Source organism: Parasteatoda tepidariorum, chromosome 1 (genome assembly GCF_982258835.1).
Source record: "Parasteatoda tepidariorum strain Cologne lab strain chromosome 1, Ptep-v5.0, whole genome shotgun sequence".
Lineage (NCBI taxonomy): Eukaryota > Metazoa > Arthropoda > Arachnida > Araneae > Theridiidae > Parasteatoda > Parasteatoda tepidariorum.
Genome location: NC_141755.1, coordinates 111,692,906 through 111,712,241, shown reverse-complemented (window position 1 = coordinate 111,712,241; position 19,336 = coordinate 111,692,906). Strand labels below are relative to the sequence as shown.

General features: G+C 31.8%; 1 protein-coding gene across 10 annotated transcripts in view; it reads right to left on the bottom strand.

Annotated features, from left to right (window-relative positions):
• LOC107439267 (disks large homolog 1) overlaps nt 1-19,336 on the bottom strand; it is a 140,694-nt gene that overhangs the window by 22,186 nt on the left and 99,172 nt on the right. For all 10 annotated transcript variants that reach the window (XM_087150410.1, XM_087150416.1, XM_087150415.1 and 7 more), the window contains 4 exons: nt 11,238-11,337; nt 6,868-7,044; nt 5,290-5,362; nt 430-526 (listed from right to left, as the gene is read on the bottom strand). In XM_087150410.1, coding sequence (XP_087006536.1) covers nt 430-526; nt 5,290-5,362; nt 6,868-7,044; nt 11,238-11,337 — 447 coding nt within the window. The remainder of the gene's footprint in view (nt 1-429; nt 527-5,289; nt 5,363-6,867; nt 7,045-11,237; nt 11,338-19,336) is intronic.

Here is a 19,336-nt window from a genome sequence, read left to right as displayed (position 1 = left end):
AAGGGAAAATGAACAGCTATCGCAGAACAATGTGGAGTCTCAAAGCAAGGGGGAATTTTGTCTACTCTGTAACTATGAGTACCGAGATACTTTATCAACCGGATTTTCAGACGTGGCAGGACTGTCTGCGTAATTTACACGCAGTCTGTACTGCAAGTTACGATCGCTCCTTTGTAATAAACGTTCATATTCGTTGTTTTTCAAAGGTTGGTCTTTATTTACACATTCCTCGTCCTTTACTTTGAGATCCCACATTGAATGTTACTCTTTTGTTTTAAGTTTTGTCACAATCTGTGTATCTAGGGTGACCAGTGTCCACAAGAATCTGATAGCAAAATTTCTAAAAGAACATTCGAACCTCTTTTAAAGAATATTATTTCAATGAGAGGATCCCTGTTTCAAAGAATAGGAATCGATCTGCAGACTTACTTTCTATGTCGCTGTCTTCCCCTGCGTTTTCTTTACTCTTCATGAACGGAAACTTCCGTGAGAAGGAGAAATTCTTCTTCTTACGATCTAAAGTATTCTGAAAGATAATTTCAATATATATTTTATTCACGAAACAAATATTAGCAGTTGAAACATACATCTCTGATCATCAACGTTCAGCAGTTTTGTTTAAAAATAATAATAAACTCTCTCCAAATTTCATCGAGACATTAGACAGGATGTCATTAGACACAAAGTGAAAGAGCAAACCATTCATGTCAGGCAAAGGTATGGCCCTCGTTTAACACCGCTGTTTTCAAGAGTTCTGCTACCAGGCCTGGTATATACAGTATTCTAATTCCCTGGCCAAATGATGAGACGCACTCTAAGATTCTATGTAAAATCTTAATCATCAGGTGATAGGGGAGAGTGGGGTCAATTGTAACAGGGTACGATTGTAACAGAGCAGAAATTTCGAGTGCCGGGTTCTAGATTTGGTTCCTAGGTAGCGCACAAGGTGTATTTAATAAATCTACATGTACACCCCTGCTGGCAACCATTTTTATGTACTTTTGAAAGAGTTACATCGCAAAAGATATTTTCACGCTATGTAAGTACTTTTTTTGGTATTAGAATATTATATTGTAACAAAGTAATTTTGTTTAAACAAATAAAAATTATTAACCGAATATGTAAGTGGACACCTTAATTAACATTTAAAAAAAAGAAAATTAGTTTTGTTGATTAACTAGCATTGTTTTTAACAAATGAAGCTGAAATGGTGTCTTGGGGACGATTGTAACAATAAGCAAAGGAACGATTGTAGCAGCTGAAAATAAATAATCTTATGCTTACAAACCATTACTTAACTCTTTAAGAACCACCAATAGTTTCCTATATCATTTATATTATGTTGCATGTGCATTATTTTATGTGTCACCTTTCACAGCATAAATTAAAATGTTTAACCCCTTAAAGTTAAAAGTTTAACCCTTTAGGTCTCTGCTCATTATTATTTTTACTCCTAAAATATCACTACTATTTTGATCAATAAAAAATATATCACAACTATGATAATATGTATAATTAACTATGTTTTAGTTGAATTTTTGAACTGTTACAATTGACCCCGTAAGTGGGGACAATTGTAACAAGTGCACGACTGTCAAAAATTGTTAATAACTAATATAATAACATTTAAAATAAGGTATTTATTTATTTTTCCAGTAGAGGATAGTCTACTTTACTCGTCTGTCAATTAATACTAATAATATATTGGATTTTTTGTTAGTTAAAAATAGTTAAGTAAAAAATGTTACAATTGACCCCACTCTCCCCTACTCTATACAGCTTTATTGCTTTTACGACACTATTTGCACTTGTTTATGATTCTGTATCAATTAGACAAATTAGACTATATTTAATATAAATTCGACGATTGGACAAATTAGACGACATATTATGTAAATATAGAATATTTATTATATTATAATAATTAGATCAAATTATGAGACGCGCTGTGGTGTTTCAATAGCGTAAACAAGTGCAAATCAGTTTCAGCCACGCAAAAACAATAAAGGTGAATAGCATCACCAAATAATTAAGATTTTACACAGAATCTTATAGCGCGTCTAATAATTTAGCCAGAGACTATACATACTGTGATGTAATATAGTTTGATGTTGAATAATCCAAAACACTTTATTTCAAGCTTTCATCGCCAATTTAAAAGGTATAGTTAAATCACCGCATTTTTCACAACAAATAAGTTAATTTTCCCTTCTGAAAATGTTGGCACACTTTTGATATCCCCAGTTTCCACACCGCCATGCCAAAACAATAGTTCGCCGTTAAAACAGGTTTGTTCATTTTCAATTGTATAATAATTTTAATTCTTAAGTATCTGTGAACAGTATTAAATAATTTCATAACATTTACTTTCTAAACGTTTCGCATTTTTTAAGTCTAGTTCGACTCAATATTTTCATTGTTCTTCGCGTTTGCATCGTTAACAAACTAATCTCGTTTTAAGAAATATATTGTATCTATGCATTCTTACTTTATATTGTATATTAAAGATAACTTTACTGAGATTGTTATATGCATCATCATATATATGTTACAGACAAAGTATGAAACGCCGGCATTGTATAGAATGACTAGGAATTGTATAGAATACTTGACGTTTTCAGGCAAAGTATGAAATGTGAGAAGTATTTCATATTTTGCCTAGGCATTGTATAGAATGCCTAGGCAATCTATACAATGCCGGATGCTATTTAGGCAAAGTATGAAATAAACGTCCTGATGAGGTTATTATGTAAATGATGTGTATGTTGTTGACTTTCACCGGTGGTTATTGACTTTCACCGGTGAATGTTGACAATCACATAGTCTCTTTGGTGAATGTCCGAAATATTTATTACATCCGATTTGATACTTAATTTATTCTAGGATATAATTGCATTTATTCGATATTTTAATACTTACTGACGATAGATTCGAAGAAACATCAGTGTTTGGAGTATCAGGCAATGGCAATTGACCTTAAAAAAAACATCAGTGTAGCGTAGGCAGTGGCACTTAACCTTAAAAAAAATATCAGTGTAAGGGATACCGGGAAAATGTATACCGTGCAATGGCGCTTAACTAGACCTAGTATATATTTCGGACATGTACCAAAGGTCCTATCATTCTAGTTCTAGTTAAGTGTCATTGCCCGGTATACCTTACACTGATGTTTTTTTAAGGTCAAGTGCCACTGCCCCGTATACCCTACACTGATGTGCTTCTTCTAATCTATCGTCAGGAAGTATTAAAATATCGAATAAATGTAAAACTACCGATTTCGGTCAATCACAGTAACATGCATTTCTCAAAAATAAAAATATTATTCTGAAAAAATACTGAGAGTGCCATTGAAAAACATTTATTCAAAATGTGGAAAGAAAATTAAAAAGTTATGTAAAACAAAATGTAGGCCTTTCTTATTAAGGGAAACAAAATTTTCATATAAAATACGACATGGTTGCAATATGGCAGGCTTGAATGACATTTTGAATTACATTTCATTAAATTTTTCCATGTAAATTTCATTAAATTCCTCCATTTCCATGTAGCATAGTAAAAAAATAATTTTTGTTATTCGTCAAAAGTCACGAGCCTTGCCAAGTGGTGATATTTGAAACGAATCGGAGATGTATTTTATACTTTGCCGGTTTCTCATTTGGCAAATCTGTGAAATATAAATCATTTCATACTTTGCCGGCTAATTTTAGGCATTCTATACAATGCCTAGTCATTCTATACAATGCCGGATTTCATACTTACCGGTAACATATATACCGTAAACCGGGGCGAGTCTACCCATTTTTTCAGTTTGTCAACTTTCAAGTGGTCAAACTTTTGTAAATATTAAAGAAAAAAGACTTTTAATAGGTGTTTTGGAATTGCTATTTATCCCTCTTTAGAGCTGTGAAATCGATTTGAGAAAATATTAACAGTTACGCTGTTACTGTATATTTTTATAGAACTGCTGACAAATCTCTCGTATGGGGCGAGTCTACCCATTCGACTAAAATGAATGTCAACATTGTAAATAATCAAATTTTACTATTAAATTGTTATTTTAGTAACTATATAGGATATTTTGGAAGTAAAATTCATAACTTTATTATATATTCCATTTTTTTATTCATAAAATAACACAAATTGAATGTTTGATAGATTATCACATTTTGATCACAGTTTTGTTTTTATAATCATTAACATTATAAAATAACATTTTTTTCTGATTATTGTTGATAAAAATAAATTAAAATTGATATTGTTATTGTTTGGCTTTTATCCTTTGGAAAGCTTTTTCCATCTCAGGTGGCATTTTTTTGTAACATTTAAATCCATTTGTTTTGCGAATATAATTTCGAACCATCTCTAATAATAAATAATAATTTATTTAACTTGCATTAAGTAAAAAAAGTTAATTTTGTAATATAAAAATTGAAAAAAATAGGTATAATAAACATATTTTATATTTACATTTATATTTAACCTATAAATTTTCTTATTAATGATAAATCAATGCAGAAATTTATTTATCAAATTTATCAGTGCAGAATTAAAATAATGTACTCAAATTCATTTAAAATGACTTAATTTTAATATAAACAAAGTTCTAAATTATATTATTATGCTTTATTAAAACTAAATACGAATGGGTAGACTCGCCCCGCGAATTCTGGCTTTTTGTTTACAGCAGCAAAACTTACATTCTTTTTGGTTTTTTTCATATAAAATTAATGTAATCTTAGTCTTAGATAAGTTTATCACTTAACCAAAGTGAAAATAGTAATAATAATAATATATTTACGGAGCACCAACTAAAAGTTTGCTGATTTTCATTACAAATCTCTCAAAAGACGTTTGAACAGGTCGGTTAAAAAGACACCAAATAAATAAAAACGGATCAAACTACCACAGCGCCATCTTCCTTAGAGTCAGAACTAAGTACTCCGTCGGTAAAAATTTTTTTATTTGCAATTTAAAATAGTGAAAATTAAATAAAACTAAAATGGGTAGACTCGCCCCGGTTTACGGTACCGTATAATTATAAATCTCAGTGTTACGGAATGACAAACAGAGCTTTGTTTACATTCAGTCAACCATCCATTAACAGAATAGTAAAAATTAATAAATGGAAAAAAAACTATAGTTTTCTCCTGAAAAGTCCTTTCAAACAATGCATCACGAGCATTTTTATTGACCTCCTTCTTATAGAACTTGGCCAAACTTGCAAAGGATGCATTTTTTAAAAAAAATTTTCGTTTCAAGTTATTTGCAGGAATATAGAGGAATATGTACCTTCCCATCATTAACATTGCTCTTGCCTTGGAATTTAACCGACTTAAGCCTCGCCTTTTCCTTTCTTTCAACCCTGAAAGAGAAAATACACGAATGAAGTAACAATAAATAACGACATCCGAATACATATACTTCGACAACTTTTTTTTGTTACATCCACCGTCTTTAAGTTATGTTTTTAAAAATCACGCCACTATCATATACTTACTAGTAGTTCAATCATTGCGTAAAAGTCAATTTTGCTGGCGAAATTCTTTTTACAATTTCTGAATAATTAGTAGTTACCATAAAATTTAATTTTTTATAAGGATAACTCCTTTAACTACCCTTTTAGAACAGAAAGAAAAGAGGGTATGAACTCTGAGAAGGGAGAGGAGCGATAGCTTGTCAAAGAAATGAGCCACTAACAAAAAAAAAAAAAAAAAAAAAACTTGTCGACCCCACGTTGTAATGAATCAACTCTCCGAACTTTGTAGGGTATTTTTACCCACCATCAGGAGTTTCTCTTCCGCCCCATGGTTGGTGTTTTCTACACTAGGGAGCGCTGCAAGCTCTTGACTGCTTATATTTCCAGGTTACTGTTTTTTATGGGTTCTGAAGACATTTGGCTCACAACTTGATCCATTGTGTATTGAGACTATCTTGAGTAGTATTTCTTGTATTTGTCACTTGATTTATTATTTGCGCTTGAAAGAAGAATCTTTATAAAAATGATCATTTGAAAACCTGTCATTTCAAGACGTAAGAATTGTCATTTGAAAAAAAAAAGAATCGTTATAAAACACTTGTTAACACTATACCAACTTCGAAATTTAAATCTAAATGATAATTTGCAAAATGAACTTAATCTCGCTGCTCGAACAATATGCTGACACTAACGCATGATGAAGCAAGGCTTGCACTAACAACAAACAGTCATAAACGAGTAAAAAGAGGCGAAATCACAATAGCCAAAAAAGCGAGTTCTTTCTGAATCTAGCAACCATGCCACCTTTTTTTAACAATACATCTCTAAATAACCAAAACTAATTTTCACTTCAAACTCATCAGAACTGTTTAATATCATTAATATCTTATAGAATACAGCAAATGTGAGCTCAGAAATTACATAATTTATTTCTTTTTTCTAAAATATTTCCTCAGAATGAGCTGTAGTAAGCAGTTGTATACTTTCTAACCGGAAGTAGAGCAGGTCACGAGCTCGAGATTGTTGTTGTCGACATTTATATTGAAAACACCATCCATTGGCGATCGAAATGGGCTACAGGTGGCATAGAGCAGAATCTTCACGTATGGCAACACTTCGCTTGCGTTCACCCTTAGCGTGAGGAGAGTCATATGAGAAGAAAGTACGTCAGTGTCTGTCTTGGTTTTCAAATAGATTAAAACCTTTTAAGTTAGGAAACTGCAATGCTTAAATCTGCAATGAACATAGTTCTAAAAGTGGAATTTTTAAAAACCATTTGAGATAATTAAATACGAAAAGGAGAAATATTGTAGTACATTGCTATACAACTGAGAAGAGGAAAAGACATGGAACCGGTCTTCTCCCAAGATGGCGTATTTGAGGAAACTGACCTTCTCTTTGAAGGGACTATTCCCCTTCCTTCCTCTTGACCGCCAGGAAGAATCTTGGTCGCCTGCCACCATTCGTCGTCACTGGCGTTGATGACGTGAAGCACGTCTCCCAAGTTGAAGGCGAGTCCCCTGCTTGGAAGGCCGCTGTCCTTGGATGGGTCGTAATCGAAGAGCGCTCTGAAAAACACATTTTTCAACTTTATTACACAGTTTTTAGATGTTAATTCCTTTCAAAAGACTCATCGTTGAAGGCTGAAAGTTTCGGTAAATTGAAAAATTTGTTGCTAAGAGACTTCATAATTATATGTAAATTATGTACTAGAGTAATCATTGCTTTCTGCAACATTTACCGCAGACTGACTCGAACTTGCGAGCAGATTTCTTTCAAAGATTGTGAAAAAAAAAATACATTCGACCAGAACAATTCCTTCAGATCAATTTATGTCTGGAGAAGAAGCTGCTATTTCATGAGCTGTTCATATATATATATATATATATATATATATATATATATATATATATATATATATATATATATATATATATATATATATATATATATATATATATATCACTAATGGTGCTAACTTTTAATGGTGCTTAAAATGAAACAGTAATTAAATGAATAAACTTAACTCTATTCTCTGTTACATTATAACATTAAAATTATTTAAATGCAATTTCTGGTCATGATTTTTTGATATAAAGAGAATATGGATGAAATATATATTTAGTGATCTAATAATATGTTTTTAATAGTTTAAAAAAATTATGTTCATTAAATTCTTATAAATAGAGTATTCCAAGAATGCTTGTATATTTGTAGAATTATTAAAATAAAATTGCACGGTTTGATTAACCACAATGGCATATATTGCACTAAATGTAGAAAATTTCATTTAAAATCTTTACATTACATCATACTTTAAAAATTAATTTTATGTTTGGGACTTAAATAAAGCATTCACTAATAGAAATGTGGACAGTTAAAAAGTAAAACATATTTATAGAAGACGATTCGAAGATTCTTTCACAATTTTTAGTGAACGAATTAGAAGAGAATTATTAAAACAATTAATTTTCGGGAGAGAAAATTAGAGATGAAAAAATTTTTGTATTAAAATTTAGTAAATAAAATTTGCAATTCTGCATTGATCTTCTCCATTAAAAATACTACCTTAATGAATTTAATTCATCATTTACTATCGCGTACTATTTATTTACATAAAATTTGAAATAGAAAAAAAAATTAAATTTAACAAAAGTAGCTTTCAGCGTAAAAAGAATTAATAGTTTTTTTTTCAGTTCCATCATAACTGGATGTTTTTTTGTTTAGAAGTTTCAAATTTCCGCAACTAAAATTTTTTTTCCTGTTACGCTTTGTTCTATTTGATTCATTTATATTATTTGAAAGAGGTAAGTTCTGTCTGGGAATTTACAACTGACTTCTATCGCTTTTTGAAAGGGTAACAAATAATCTTCATTATCAAAATATTTGAACCATATCCGTTTTCTCTCTCTCTTCGCATTTTTATACCCAAACTTTTAACAAATATTGCTTTTTTAAAAAATAAAAAAAAACAATGATACCCAAGTCAATATTTTTGATGGTTTTTCCATTGCATACCAACATTATCTTGATGGTAACTATCAATAATTCCATCATGAACTATTATATTTTTGATGGTAACCAACATAAGTAACCATCACCCCAATGTAGAAATTCGGACTGATTTAAAAAGATCCAACATTAGAATAGCAACTTGTTTTGATGATCTGTTCATGTTAAACCATCAGAAATTCCCATCATAGTTTCTTAGAAATCAAATGTTGGAACGATTATGAACCACCATCACCCCAATGTAGAAATTCGGACCGATTTTTGTTGGTTCAACATAAAAAAAAAACTCAAATAGTTTTGATGGCATATTCTTGAGAACCAGCAAGAATCTATATTATATAAAACGCTAATACGTACGTATGTATGTATCAATAAAACCGATGATATTTCTTTTCTCTCGCTGGCAACAGTTTTCATTTTTAATTGATTGGATTCGGCGCGCAAGAGCACGTAGTGAGCATCATATGTCTATCTATCTCCGATTGTCACCGAGAAAAAAACGGTTGGTTGGTTATGGGTACTGAAATAGTTCCTTTTCATTGGCAGAAATGAGAAGTGTTATGCTATTTTAGTTTGAATTATTTTGAATTGAGCGCTTTACTATTCCACGTTTTGTTATATTATTAGTTATGAGTTGAATGCAGTTTTAATATTTCATATTTATTTTAAGTTAAATTTCATGAATACTTCATAGAGCAGTTACTTTTCTCAACAACTGAAATTTAGAATAGTGTGATTAAGAAAAATATGTGAACTGTTTGCAATTTCAAATTAATATTGAAATGTACAGGCTTAGAATTTTCTACAGTGAAAAGTTTTCGGAACTTCAGTGTTCAAAAAAGTATACAAAAGCTAGACGTTAAGAACGTGTCCAATGAGCGAGTAAAGCGAGCATCGGATTGCGAAGCCATCCGAAATGAACTGCGACAGCAGTTCCGGGGGTTGGCGATCAGCAGCGAGCAGGGGGCGAAGCCTCCTAGTTCTCATTAAAACATCAAGGAAATGTATAGTTGGAACCATCATGGGCCATCACGAATCACCATGGATTGTGGGTCCATGAGAATCAAACTTCTATTGATGGTTAACCATCATATTATTATTCTCCATCATGGAATGAGGGAAGTTTATTGTCATATCAAAAAACATGAACGCATAATGGAAAATGTTGGATGGTGTTGACCATCATGAATCGCACTGAAATCAACGAAAACCATCGAAAAGTTTTGAAGGGACCATCAAGAGTTTTAACTTGGTTTTATTGAAATGTTGCAATACCACAAATTAAATGCCATCGATACATACCTTGGGTAATCATAAATAGAACTTTCATCTTCATTTAAATTAATACAAAAGAAGAAGAAAAAAAACTTCTTAATGACGAAAGTAACAAATAAATAAAAAATCATCATAATTCTATTTGTTACAAATAAAAAAAATAAATTCACAGCAAAATGAAAAAATTTATTGTGATAGCCTTGCGGCGATCACAGGTTGACCATTGGCAAAATGGTTGTTGTCTAATTTTTTTTGGAAACGAAACTTTATTGTGTTTTCATCTTGGACATCTTTAACTGTTAATCCTGAACTGCTCGGTACAAAATTTCGTAGACATATTTCAATGCAACTCAGACACATTCTGTGTGAATTCTTTTGATGACTGAATAGACATTGAACAGCCAATCGAAATCAATATTAACGTTTTCAGATTAGTACAATGGTGTTTGATGAACACTGTAAGCTGCATCATACACCCGTTTCGGATTCACGAGTTCATACTTGAAATATGATTTGAAAGTTAGGCTTTTTTTTCAATTTTACACGAATAGTGAATGAATCATTCATATTGCGTGGAAGACAGTCTACGGTCTTGTGCAAGTTATTGGGTACGTTGACAATGGATCCTTTTATCCCTACATATTGAACCCAGTTCTCGTATTTGCAAGAACGGGGTTCGGAGAGCCACCATTCGCTCTTCGGAAGGGTTCAATTCTCTCAACCACTTTGGTACTTTTGTGAGGAACGGAATCCTTTCGTTTTTCCGTTTGTGTGTAACGTTTAACTTAATGCATAACAAAATTAAAAGTGAAAAAAAAATAATGCTGAAAAATTATCAAACAGCTACAATCTGAACCAGCGATGTACCAATCTGAAAATGTTAATATTGATTTCGACTGGCTGTTCAATGTCGGTCCAGTCATCAAAAGAATTTACACAAAATGTGTCTGAGCTGCATGTCTGCGAAATTGTGTACCGAGCAATTGAGGTTTAACAGTTAAACATGAAAGCACAATAAAGTTTCTTTTCCAAAAAAAATTTAGACAGCAACCATTTGGTCAATAAGTAACCTGTGGTCGCCTTGTTGCGACCACAATTTTCTTCATTTTGTAGGGAATTATATTATTTAAAAGCTACATTCTTATCTACAATTAAACTCTTAGAAAGAAATTTCTTAATTTATTAACTTAATCATTGATTCTATGAATGAAACATTTATTATCAATGATAATATTGATACCAATGATTTATCTTAAATTTGTTTCAGGCTCACAAGCCATTAGAATTTGTAAAGTACGGGAAACCCTTATGAATGGTTAAACTAGGCATAAATTTAATCACAATAGTAGATCTTCCTAGAATACACTCGTAAGCATAACATAAGCGGAGGGATACGACGGTTTAAGGAAGCCTGTTTACATTCAGTCAACCATCCATTGATACAACATTTCTCAAGAAGTGAAAGAAATTTTACCTGACGTAGAGGGATCTTTTTTGGGAGGTTCGTAGACTTCCAGAGGTGTTCAACATCTGCTCCCTTAAATCATGAATCTTTGCTTCGAATCTGTTGTATTCTGAAAATTAATTTTTTTTTCCTTTATCTCATGCTAATTGAAAAATCAGTCTATTATAATTACATTGGTGTAAGATATTAAGATAATTTTCAGACTGGGTCGATTATCTCTAGAACTAACGGACCGATTTTAATGAAATTTGATACGTACATACATCGATACAATACAAAACGAATAACCATGCAATAATTGTAATACATACGTATGATCGTGAGTAACATTCGTTGGAGTTGGAAGGTATGAAATTGTCACAGGACAATTCAATCCAATTGCCACTGGAAATTATAAACTGCGTTTTTTCAAGTAGGAAATCAAGCTGCAAGTTAGGCATATCTGTAAGAGGGAACCATACCCCCTATTCACCCATTTTTTTGTTGTTTATTCTGCTACCACTGTTTCTTCCGACAGAAACGAGTGTTACGCACGATTATACGTATGTATTACAGTTGTCGAATGGTTATTTGCTTTGCATTGTATCGATGTATGTACACATCAAATATAATTAAAATCGGCCCGGTAGTTCTAGAGATAATCGATCCAATCTACAAATTCTCCTAATTTCTTACACCAGTGAAGTATTATGATAAATATTATTTATGTTATTTAATTATTAGCTGAATACCCGTTCTTCATACGTGGTTAACACAGAATCTGTAATACGCACTACGAAATTATGCAAAGAACTGAGAAACATAAAGCTAGATAATTATAAAACTAAAATATTTTTTTTTACTACCATTTGTTGCTTTTACATGATATGATTAATAAAAAAAACATTTCGATCAATTAAAAAACAAAGCTGTACTCAGTATCTCCAAAACATTTGAGTGGAGTTTCATATTACAACAATGAAATAATTTTCCTGATAAGTTTGCACTTTAGTTATTTCAAAGACAGGTGATATTTCATCATTTAGAAGCAGGTTTCAAAGAGGAAGGAAATAATCACGCCTTAGCTGACCTCATTATAGATTAAGTAAGTGATTAGTCATCAAGTAATCATTAAGTAAGTGATTACTTGTCCTCATTGAGTAAGTGATTACTTGTCTGCTGGAAATCCATCCATCAGTTATAGATGCAACCATTAGGAATGCGTTTCCATTGGGATAAAAATCGTCCAACAGGGAATAGTACAAACGAAAATGGATTGAATGACAGTGTAACACTGATCTAGTTCAGCCTCTATCCACCTTATTCTCGATCATGTTTCATGTTTTTTACGGTGGAGGCAGTATTTGTTGTTTCAACTTCCGATTTTTGCTGGTGTAAACTAAATTGCGTAAATCCTCACTTCAACGATTGGGTAATCGCACATCAATATAGGATAAAATACTTTATTTCATATCTTCATCTGATATTTTAAAATATAAAGAACACATTTTTTTTTAAAAAAAACACCTCCTAGAAATTCAATTTAGAACAACTGAGTATTCCGAGTATATACAAACAAACCCGGAACGTCCAAAAAAAAAGAAATAGTCACGTCAATGCTATGACGTCAGAAATGGACCTCAACACTTCCGGCTGTTTTCTTTTTTAGAATAGATGGTGAATATAGTTTTTGAGACGACTCATGACATCAAAAGTTCGTTTTGCTTGAATCAAAGCATAAACTAGAGTAAAGTATTATCATTATAGGTTTTATTATTTAAACATTTTGAATGCCACTAGTGCAAATGCTAGTAATATTTAATCCATTAAATTAATATTATAAGTACTGCCAGTTCATAAAACTTTCATTCTTGGAAATATTATCGTCTTTTTTGCAAATGATATTTGAAGTACGAGAGAAGAGAGTTTTCAATTTGCTTATTTTTTCTGACGAAGGGGAAACATTAGGCATTAATACCTCCTTGTTATCAAAGTCTTTTTTTAAAAAGCAAAGTACAAAAATATGTAAAAAAAAATTGCTTTAAATTTCCGAGAAGATATCTACAATAATTTTATTAGCATTTTAATTGAACAAATAATATTACAACTTAATAAAACAATTCATCCTTTATCTTTTAAAGGTTTAATGCTGCCAAATTATACTCCTTTATTAAAAGTCTAATAAGAACATCGAGAAAATAGTCACAGTCTGGAGGAAAAAAAAGATAGCTTAGTCAGTCTCCTTCGTCTTAATTTCGCGTATTTAAACTTTTATTTCTCATTGAACTCTTCTAATCATAATTATACGCCGATTATCTTACAATTCTATTTTTTTAAATCTTTAGTATCACAATATCCGGATGTGACGAAATAATTGAAATTAACATTCTGCCATTCTCCTTTATTTTTTGATCATTAGATTAAAAGTTATTGAGCTCTTAATATTTTTACTTGAATACTTATTCATTGAAGTGTTCAGAAATAATTAAATAGACTGATTTTCTTGTTTTAAACTTCTCATTAAACAAGCCTCTGATTTTATGTAATGAATTTTGTCTTATACACTAGGGAGCGCTGCAAGCTCTTGATTGCCTATATTTCCAGGCTACTGTTTTTAGTGTGTTTTGAAGCCATTTGGCTCAGAACGTGATCATTGTGTTTTTAGTTTCTGTAGAACAGTATTTCTTGTGTTTATTACCTGATTTGTGTTTGAAAGAAGAATCGTTATAGGAATCGTCGTTTGAAGACCTGTCATTTCAAGACGTAAGAATTGTCATTTGAAAAAAGAATCGTTATAAAACACTTGTTAACAATATACCGACTTCGAAATTTAAACCTAAATAATAATTTGTGAAATGAACTTAATCTGCTCGAACAATCTGCTAATTCTAACGCATGATATTGCACCAATAACAAACAGTAATAAAGTAAAAATAGATCAAATCAGAACTGCCAAGAAATAAGAAATATTTCTAAATCTAGCAACCATGCCACCTTTTTTAACAATACATCTCTAAATAACTAAAACAAAATTACTCACCAGTATTACTTAATATCATTAACATCTCATGAAATACAGAAGATTTGAGCGCAGAAAATTAGATAATTTATTTCTTTTTATTAAAAACAAAATCATTTGTTTGAAAATATCGCAGGTACTAAGCTGAAGTAAGCAACTGTATGCTTTCTAACCGGAAGTAGAGAAGGTCAAAAGCTCGTGATTGTTGTTGTTTACATTTATATAGAAATACTATTCAGATATTTTGCATGAACAAAAAAAAATAAATAAATCATTACTCATTCTTTTTTTCATTTATTCAGAAAAAAATTCTCATTTGTTTCCTAGAAAAAGAAGAAAAAAATTCTCATTTGTTTCCTAGAAAAAGAAGAAAAAAATTCTCATTTGTTTCCTAGAAAAAGAAGAAAAAAATTCTGAGGACCTGTCGGTAGCCGTAATGGCTGCATATTAAAATTAAGGGGGAAAAGCTCCCATCGAAAGCTGAAAAAGTATAAGGATAGTGGTGGTTCACTTCATCAAAACCTGTTTGGCTGCTGATTGAAGGTGCTTCCCGCTGCCACACTTCCAGAAATCAAACAAGTTTTGATGCTCTTTAATAACATCCAGAAATTAATTTTGTGTTTTGTTTCGTTTTCCTCACTTAAACATAACTTTTTGATACATTTTCTTTTAATTTTTTTAAGGAATCTAAAAATCTATAGAAAAAGAAAAAAACATTACAGAATAATATGTATATTTGGAGTTTTGAAATTTAATTTAAATACGAAGTGAATTACAAAGTTTCATTTACATACTATGAATTATAGAGTTTAACTTAAATACATCCTTTTTCAAAATTTTAGAAAAGTAGAAGTGAATGTAAATTAATAATAAAAAAGTTTTCACGGGTTGCAGTGACCTCTTTAGGGCCACGAACTACATGTGTCACATGCCTTGCATTATGATAAATTATTACATTATGATAAATTATTACATTATGATATTATTACATTATGATATTATTACAATGATATTATTACATGATATTATTATAATTATTATTACATTATGATAAATTAAAATTTTTTTCTCGATATTTTAGTGATAAAGAATCGATACTATCGGCGAGAAATATCAACAGGAAGTATCGATGCTGAATATCGAAAAAAAACCCTCCATACTTTAATAGTGTGCCTACTCCTTCAATCACCTCACAATAGATACAAAAATGCATTTGATAGAACAAAACGATATTCTTTCCCCCCATAGGGTTGCGGGGGGTGGGGACTTACCTGTCTCCAAAAGTGGGGCGGAAAGATGTTGAGCGGGCAGCCGGCCAACTGCATCTTTGTCGGCATAGGCGAAGAGGGAGGGGTACGGGTAAACAATTTGGGGAAAGGGGAGAAAGAGAACTTACTGCGGGGAGAAATAGGTAGCGACATCTGGCGGTGATAGGATGAACATTGATTGAGTAGGGATTTCTTACAGACTCTGCTCCTATTTCTCCCTTCTCTCCTATTAATATCAATGTCTCCCCCCCCCCCCGCATTTTAAAAAGAAAGTGAAGCAAAAAAATTTAGCAGTATTTAGTTGAAAATTTTATGTGAGGCAAACAAATAAAATATTTGAAACAAAGTTTGGAATTATAACAATAACGAACAAAATAAATAAGAGCATCGTCCTGGGAAATGGAGAAAAGAGTTCTGCTCAACAGGTTTTCGTTTTTTTTTTTCCCTAAAAAAAAGGTTAGGTTTTAACGAATGTTATAATCTGGGACAAAAAAAAACCTCCTATAATAATATAAGCTGCATAAAGCAATTAAAATATTTGTTACATTTTAAAATATCTGAAATTATTTTTAAAATCGTCGAAATTAATTATTTTTGTATATATCAGGAGCTATTTCTTTGCTTTAAAAAAAATTAAATAAATTCTATCCCAGTCACTTTTTTCTGCTAAAGCGATCAATTAACGTTTGATGATTTTCAACATTATGATATATTTTGATGAAGAGATAAACGCATCGAAAGTGTGTGTGAAAAATGCATTCCTAAAGTACATTTCAGTACTTAATGTGATTTGTTAGACTGTGTCGATTTTGTTTATCAACTGGAATTTTTTGAGCATCTTTCAAATCTTGTTTCTCTTTTCAATTTTTTGACCGAATAAGCTCTACTTCTGCCCCTAAATATTCATCTAATTTCTCTCACGAAGTTTGAACTGAATGAGATAATTCAACACTTTTAAGACTTTTACACTTTTTTTGGTGCAACCTGATTTTTTTTCTCTGTAGATTATTAGAATTTTGATAAATATTTGCATGTTGATATTTTTTGAGAACTTTTCAACCCCCACCCCTGTCAAATAATACAAGAAAGAATCCCACGAAAAAAAAAAGCTTTGTGATTGCAAAGTGAATAAAAATAATGATTGGAGAAATTAAAAATGATTTATTTTCATTAAATACTCATTTAAGTTATTATAGAACAAAAACAAAATATCAATTTATTATAAAACGATCGTTGCTTACTTAAAAAAAAATTTAATATTTTTTTAATAAGTCTGCCTAAACGGCAATGGGCGCTTTATACAATGGTCATGAAACATCAATCGATATACAATGTTCATGAAACATCAATCGATATACAATGGTCATGAAACATCAATCGATATACAATAGTCCTCAAACATCAATCGATATACAATGGTCATGAAACATCAATCGACATACAATGGTAATCAAATATCAATCGAGATGTAGAATAAATGTAGGTATTTTTCTAATCGTGGGTATTGAATAATCGTCTCGCCCTCTTACTTTTCGCCGGATGACCAGTCTAGGAGTTTTCCGACTGGAAAGAACAGGAAGATGGACACTTGGTTGTTCACTGTTGGAACTTTCTGTGGCACCAGTTGTGCTCAAAATTCTCATCCCGTCAGGTTCAGCTTCCAAAGCATCGTTCACTATACCCCCCCTTGAATGGTAACGTCTCCAGACGAGAAGTAATTTCACTCAACATTGTTCATAAATTCGGTTGATCCCTCTATAAAGTAACGGTGAAAATCGATGATGAGCCAGCTTTTATTGCCACGATGCCATTGGCCAACTTATCCAGATGATCGTTTGAAATGCCCGAAATCCGTTGGTCGATAAACTCTTCAAAATACAAAGATTTTAAACGATCTATGCACTAGCTTTGCACCGCATTTCCAACTAAACTCTTGATGGAAGCCGGTCACCGAATTGCATTCCAGAAATGAGATCTCATAAATGCTCTGCCTCCAAATTTGCATAGTGAGAATACGATCTTTTTTAAGTGAGTTGAAAGGAACATCTATCGGTGTATTAGGGTTCTAGCTGTCGCTTACTCCGGTAGCAAGGCAGTGACAACGTGCTCCAATTCAGTAGTCCCCATCATCACTCCAGCTACCGCAAATTGACTTTCCATTTGCCGGAACCATATATCAGGAGGGTTTGCACTCCGAAATGCGTACCACTTGCTGGCTGAGTCTCATCTTCAGAAGTCCCGGGTATCTCTCGAACTAGTTCAAATAGCAAATTGCTTTTTTACAGGCACGACAAAAGATGAATATACTTTAAAAGAACCACCAAACAGCAGAGAATCATAGAGAATGACAGCTTGAAGAGATTACGTTCACGTGTTCATTTTACCAACAGTAGAAATGCTGACATTGAACGCACATAACTCTTCAAACAACTCAACTTTAATAATGTTAACTTAAAATTGCAACAAAATGTATAAAAACATTTAGAGAATGGATAAATAGTAAAAAAATACTGAATTCAGATTTAACGCTTGCTGAGTTCAGTTGCATCCATGAACGAGGGACGTTTCTTCATCTGGCTGATGCCGAGATCCGATTGTCTAGCACATTCCTTCCGCTTACCCCTCTATCAATTCGTGCCTTACTGTATTCCAGCGAAACATCACCCGGCTCTCCCTGCATTCCTACGACCAGAGACGCATAACCCAGGGCTTCCTGCTTTCCTACGATCAGAGACGCATCACCCAGAGCTTCCTGCTCTCCTACGACCAGTGACGCATAACCCATAGCATCCAGCATTCCTACGAAAAGCGACGCATAACCCAGAGCTTCCTGCATTCCTACGACCAGTGACGCATAACCCATAGCATCCAGTATTCCTACGAAAAGCGACGCATAACCCAGAGCTTCCTGGATTCCTACGCGCTTTTGCATTCCTCCGTTTTATTTAACTTTTGCGGCTGGACCGTTACACTAACTATGCGTTCAACATTTTAGAATTCTTCTAATAACTAAGTTGAGACAATAAAAAAAGAATTGAAATAAAAACTGAAACAATCTGTATTAGATATAAAAGTTTTTTTTATTTATTAGTTAATAGAATAAGTATCTGGAAGTTTCTTGGTAGCAGTTATTTTTTGGGATGATTTCTGTCCACAAAAAAGCATCTCCCTTAAAATAAAATTTGAATCGATTAATAAATTACTTATGAATTTTGCAGGATTTTAGAATTTGAGCACATGAACTTTTAATATGAAATAATTTGCGTCTGTTAAACTATTTTTAACTTTTTAAAATACGAAGATTTTACACTGAAATCAAATTTATAATAATTATTTTAATTACACACAGAGTTGAAGGGCGAAACGCGAAAAATGTCCCGTTAAAAAATTTAGAGCATCTGGGAGAGATATTATAACGATAATGCACAATTGATTATTAATTTTTCTTTTAATTGTTGTAATTATGATATTTTAATTCAAAGTTCAAATAATTCGGCCGATATTGAAACCCGCATAAATTGGCCTATGCTGTGAAATGTAGGATTTTTTGTTCCTAAAGTATATTGATGACAGCACTTTCTTAGAATTTTTACTCATTGAATGTTTTTTTTAATTCTATTTTTCAAGATTTTCAAAAAGGGGGTCAGCACTTGATTTATTTTTAAAGTTTTCTTAATGATTCGGCAATTTATATTTTATTTTGATTTGGTTATTCTAACTGTAACTTTGTCTTTATTTATTTTTCTTATAAGTGTGGGCGTATCTTTATTATGTGTTACTCTATATACTTATGAATTGTGTTTGTTTGTCATTAATTTTTCTTTGCACTTACATTTAAATTT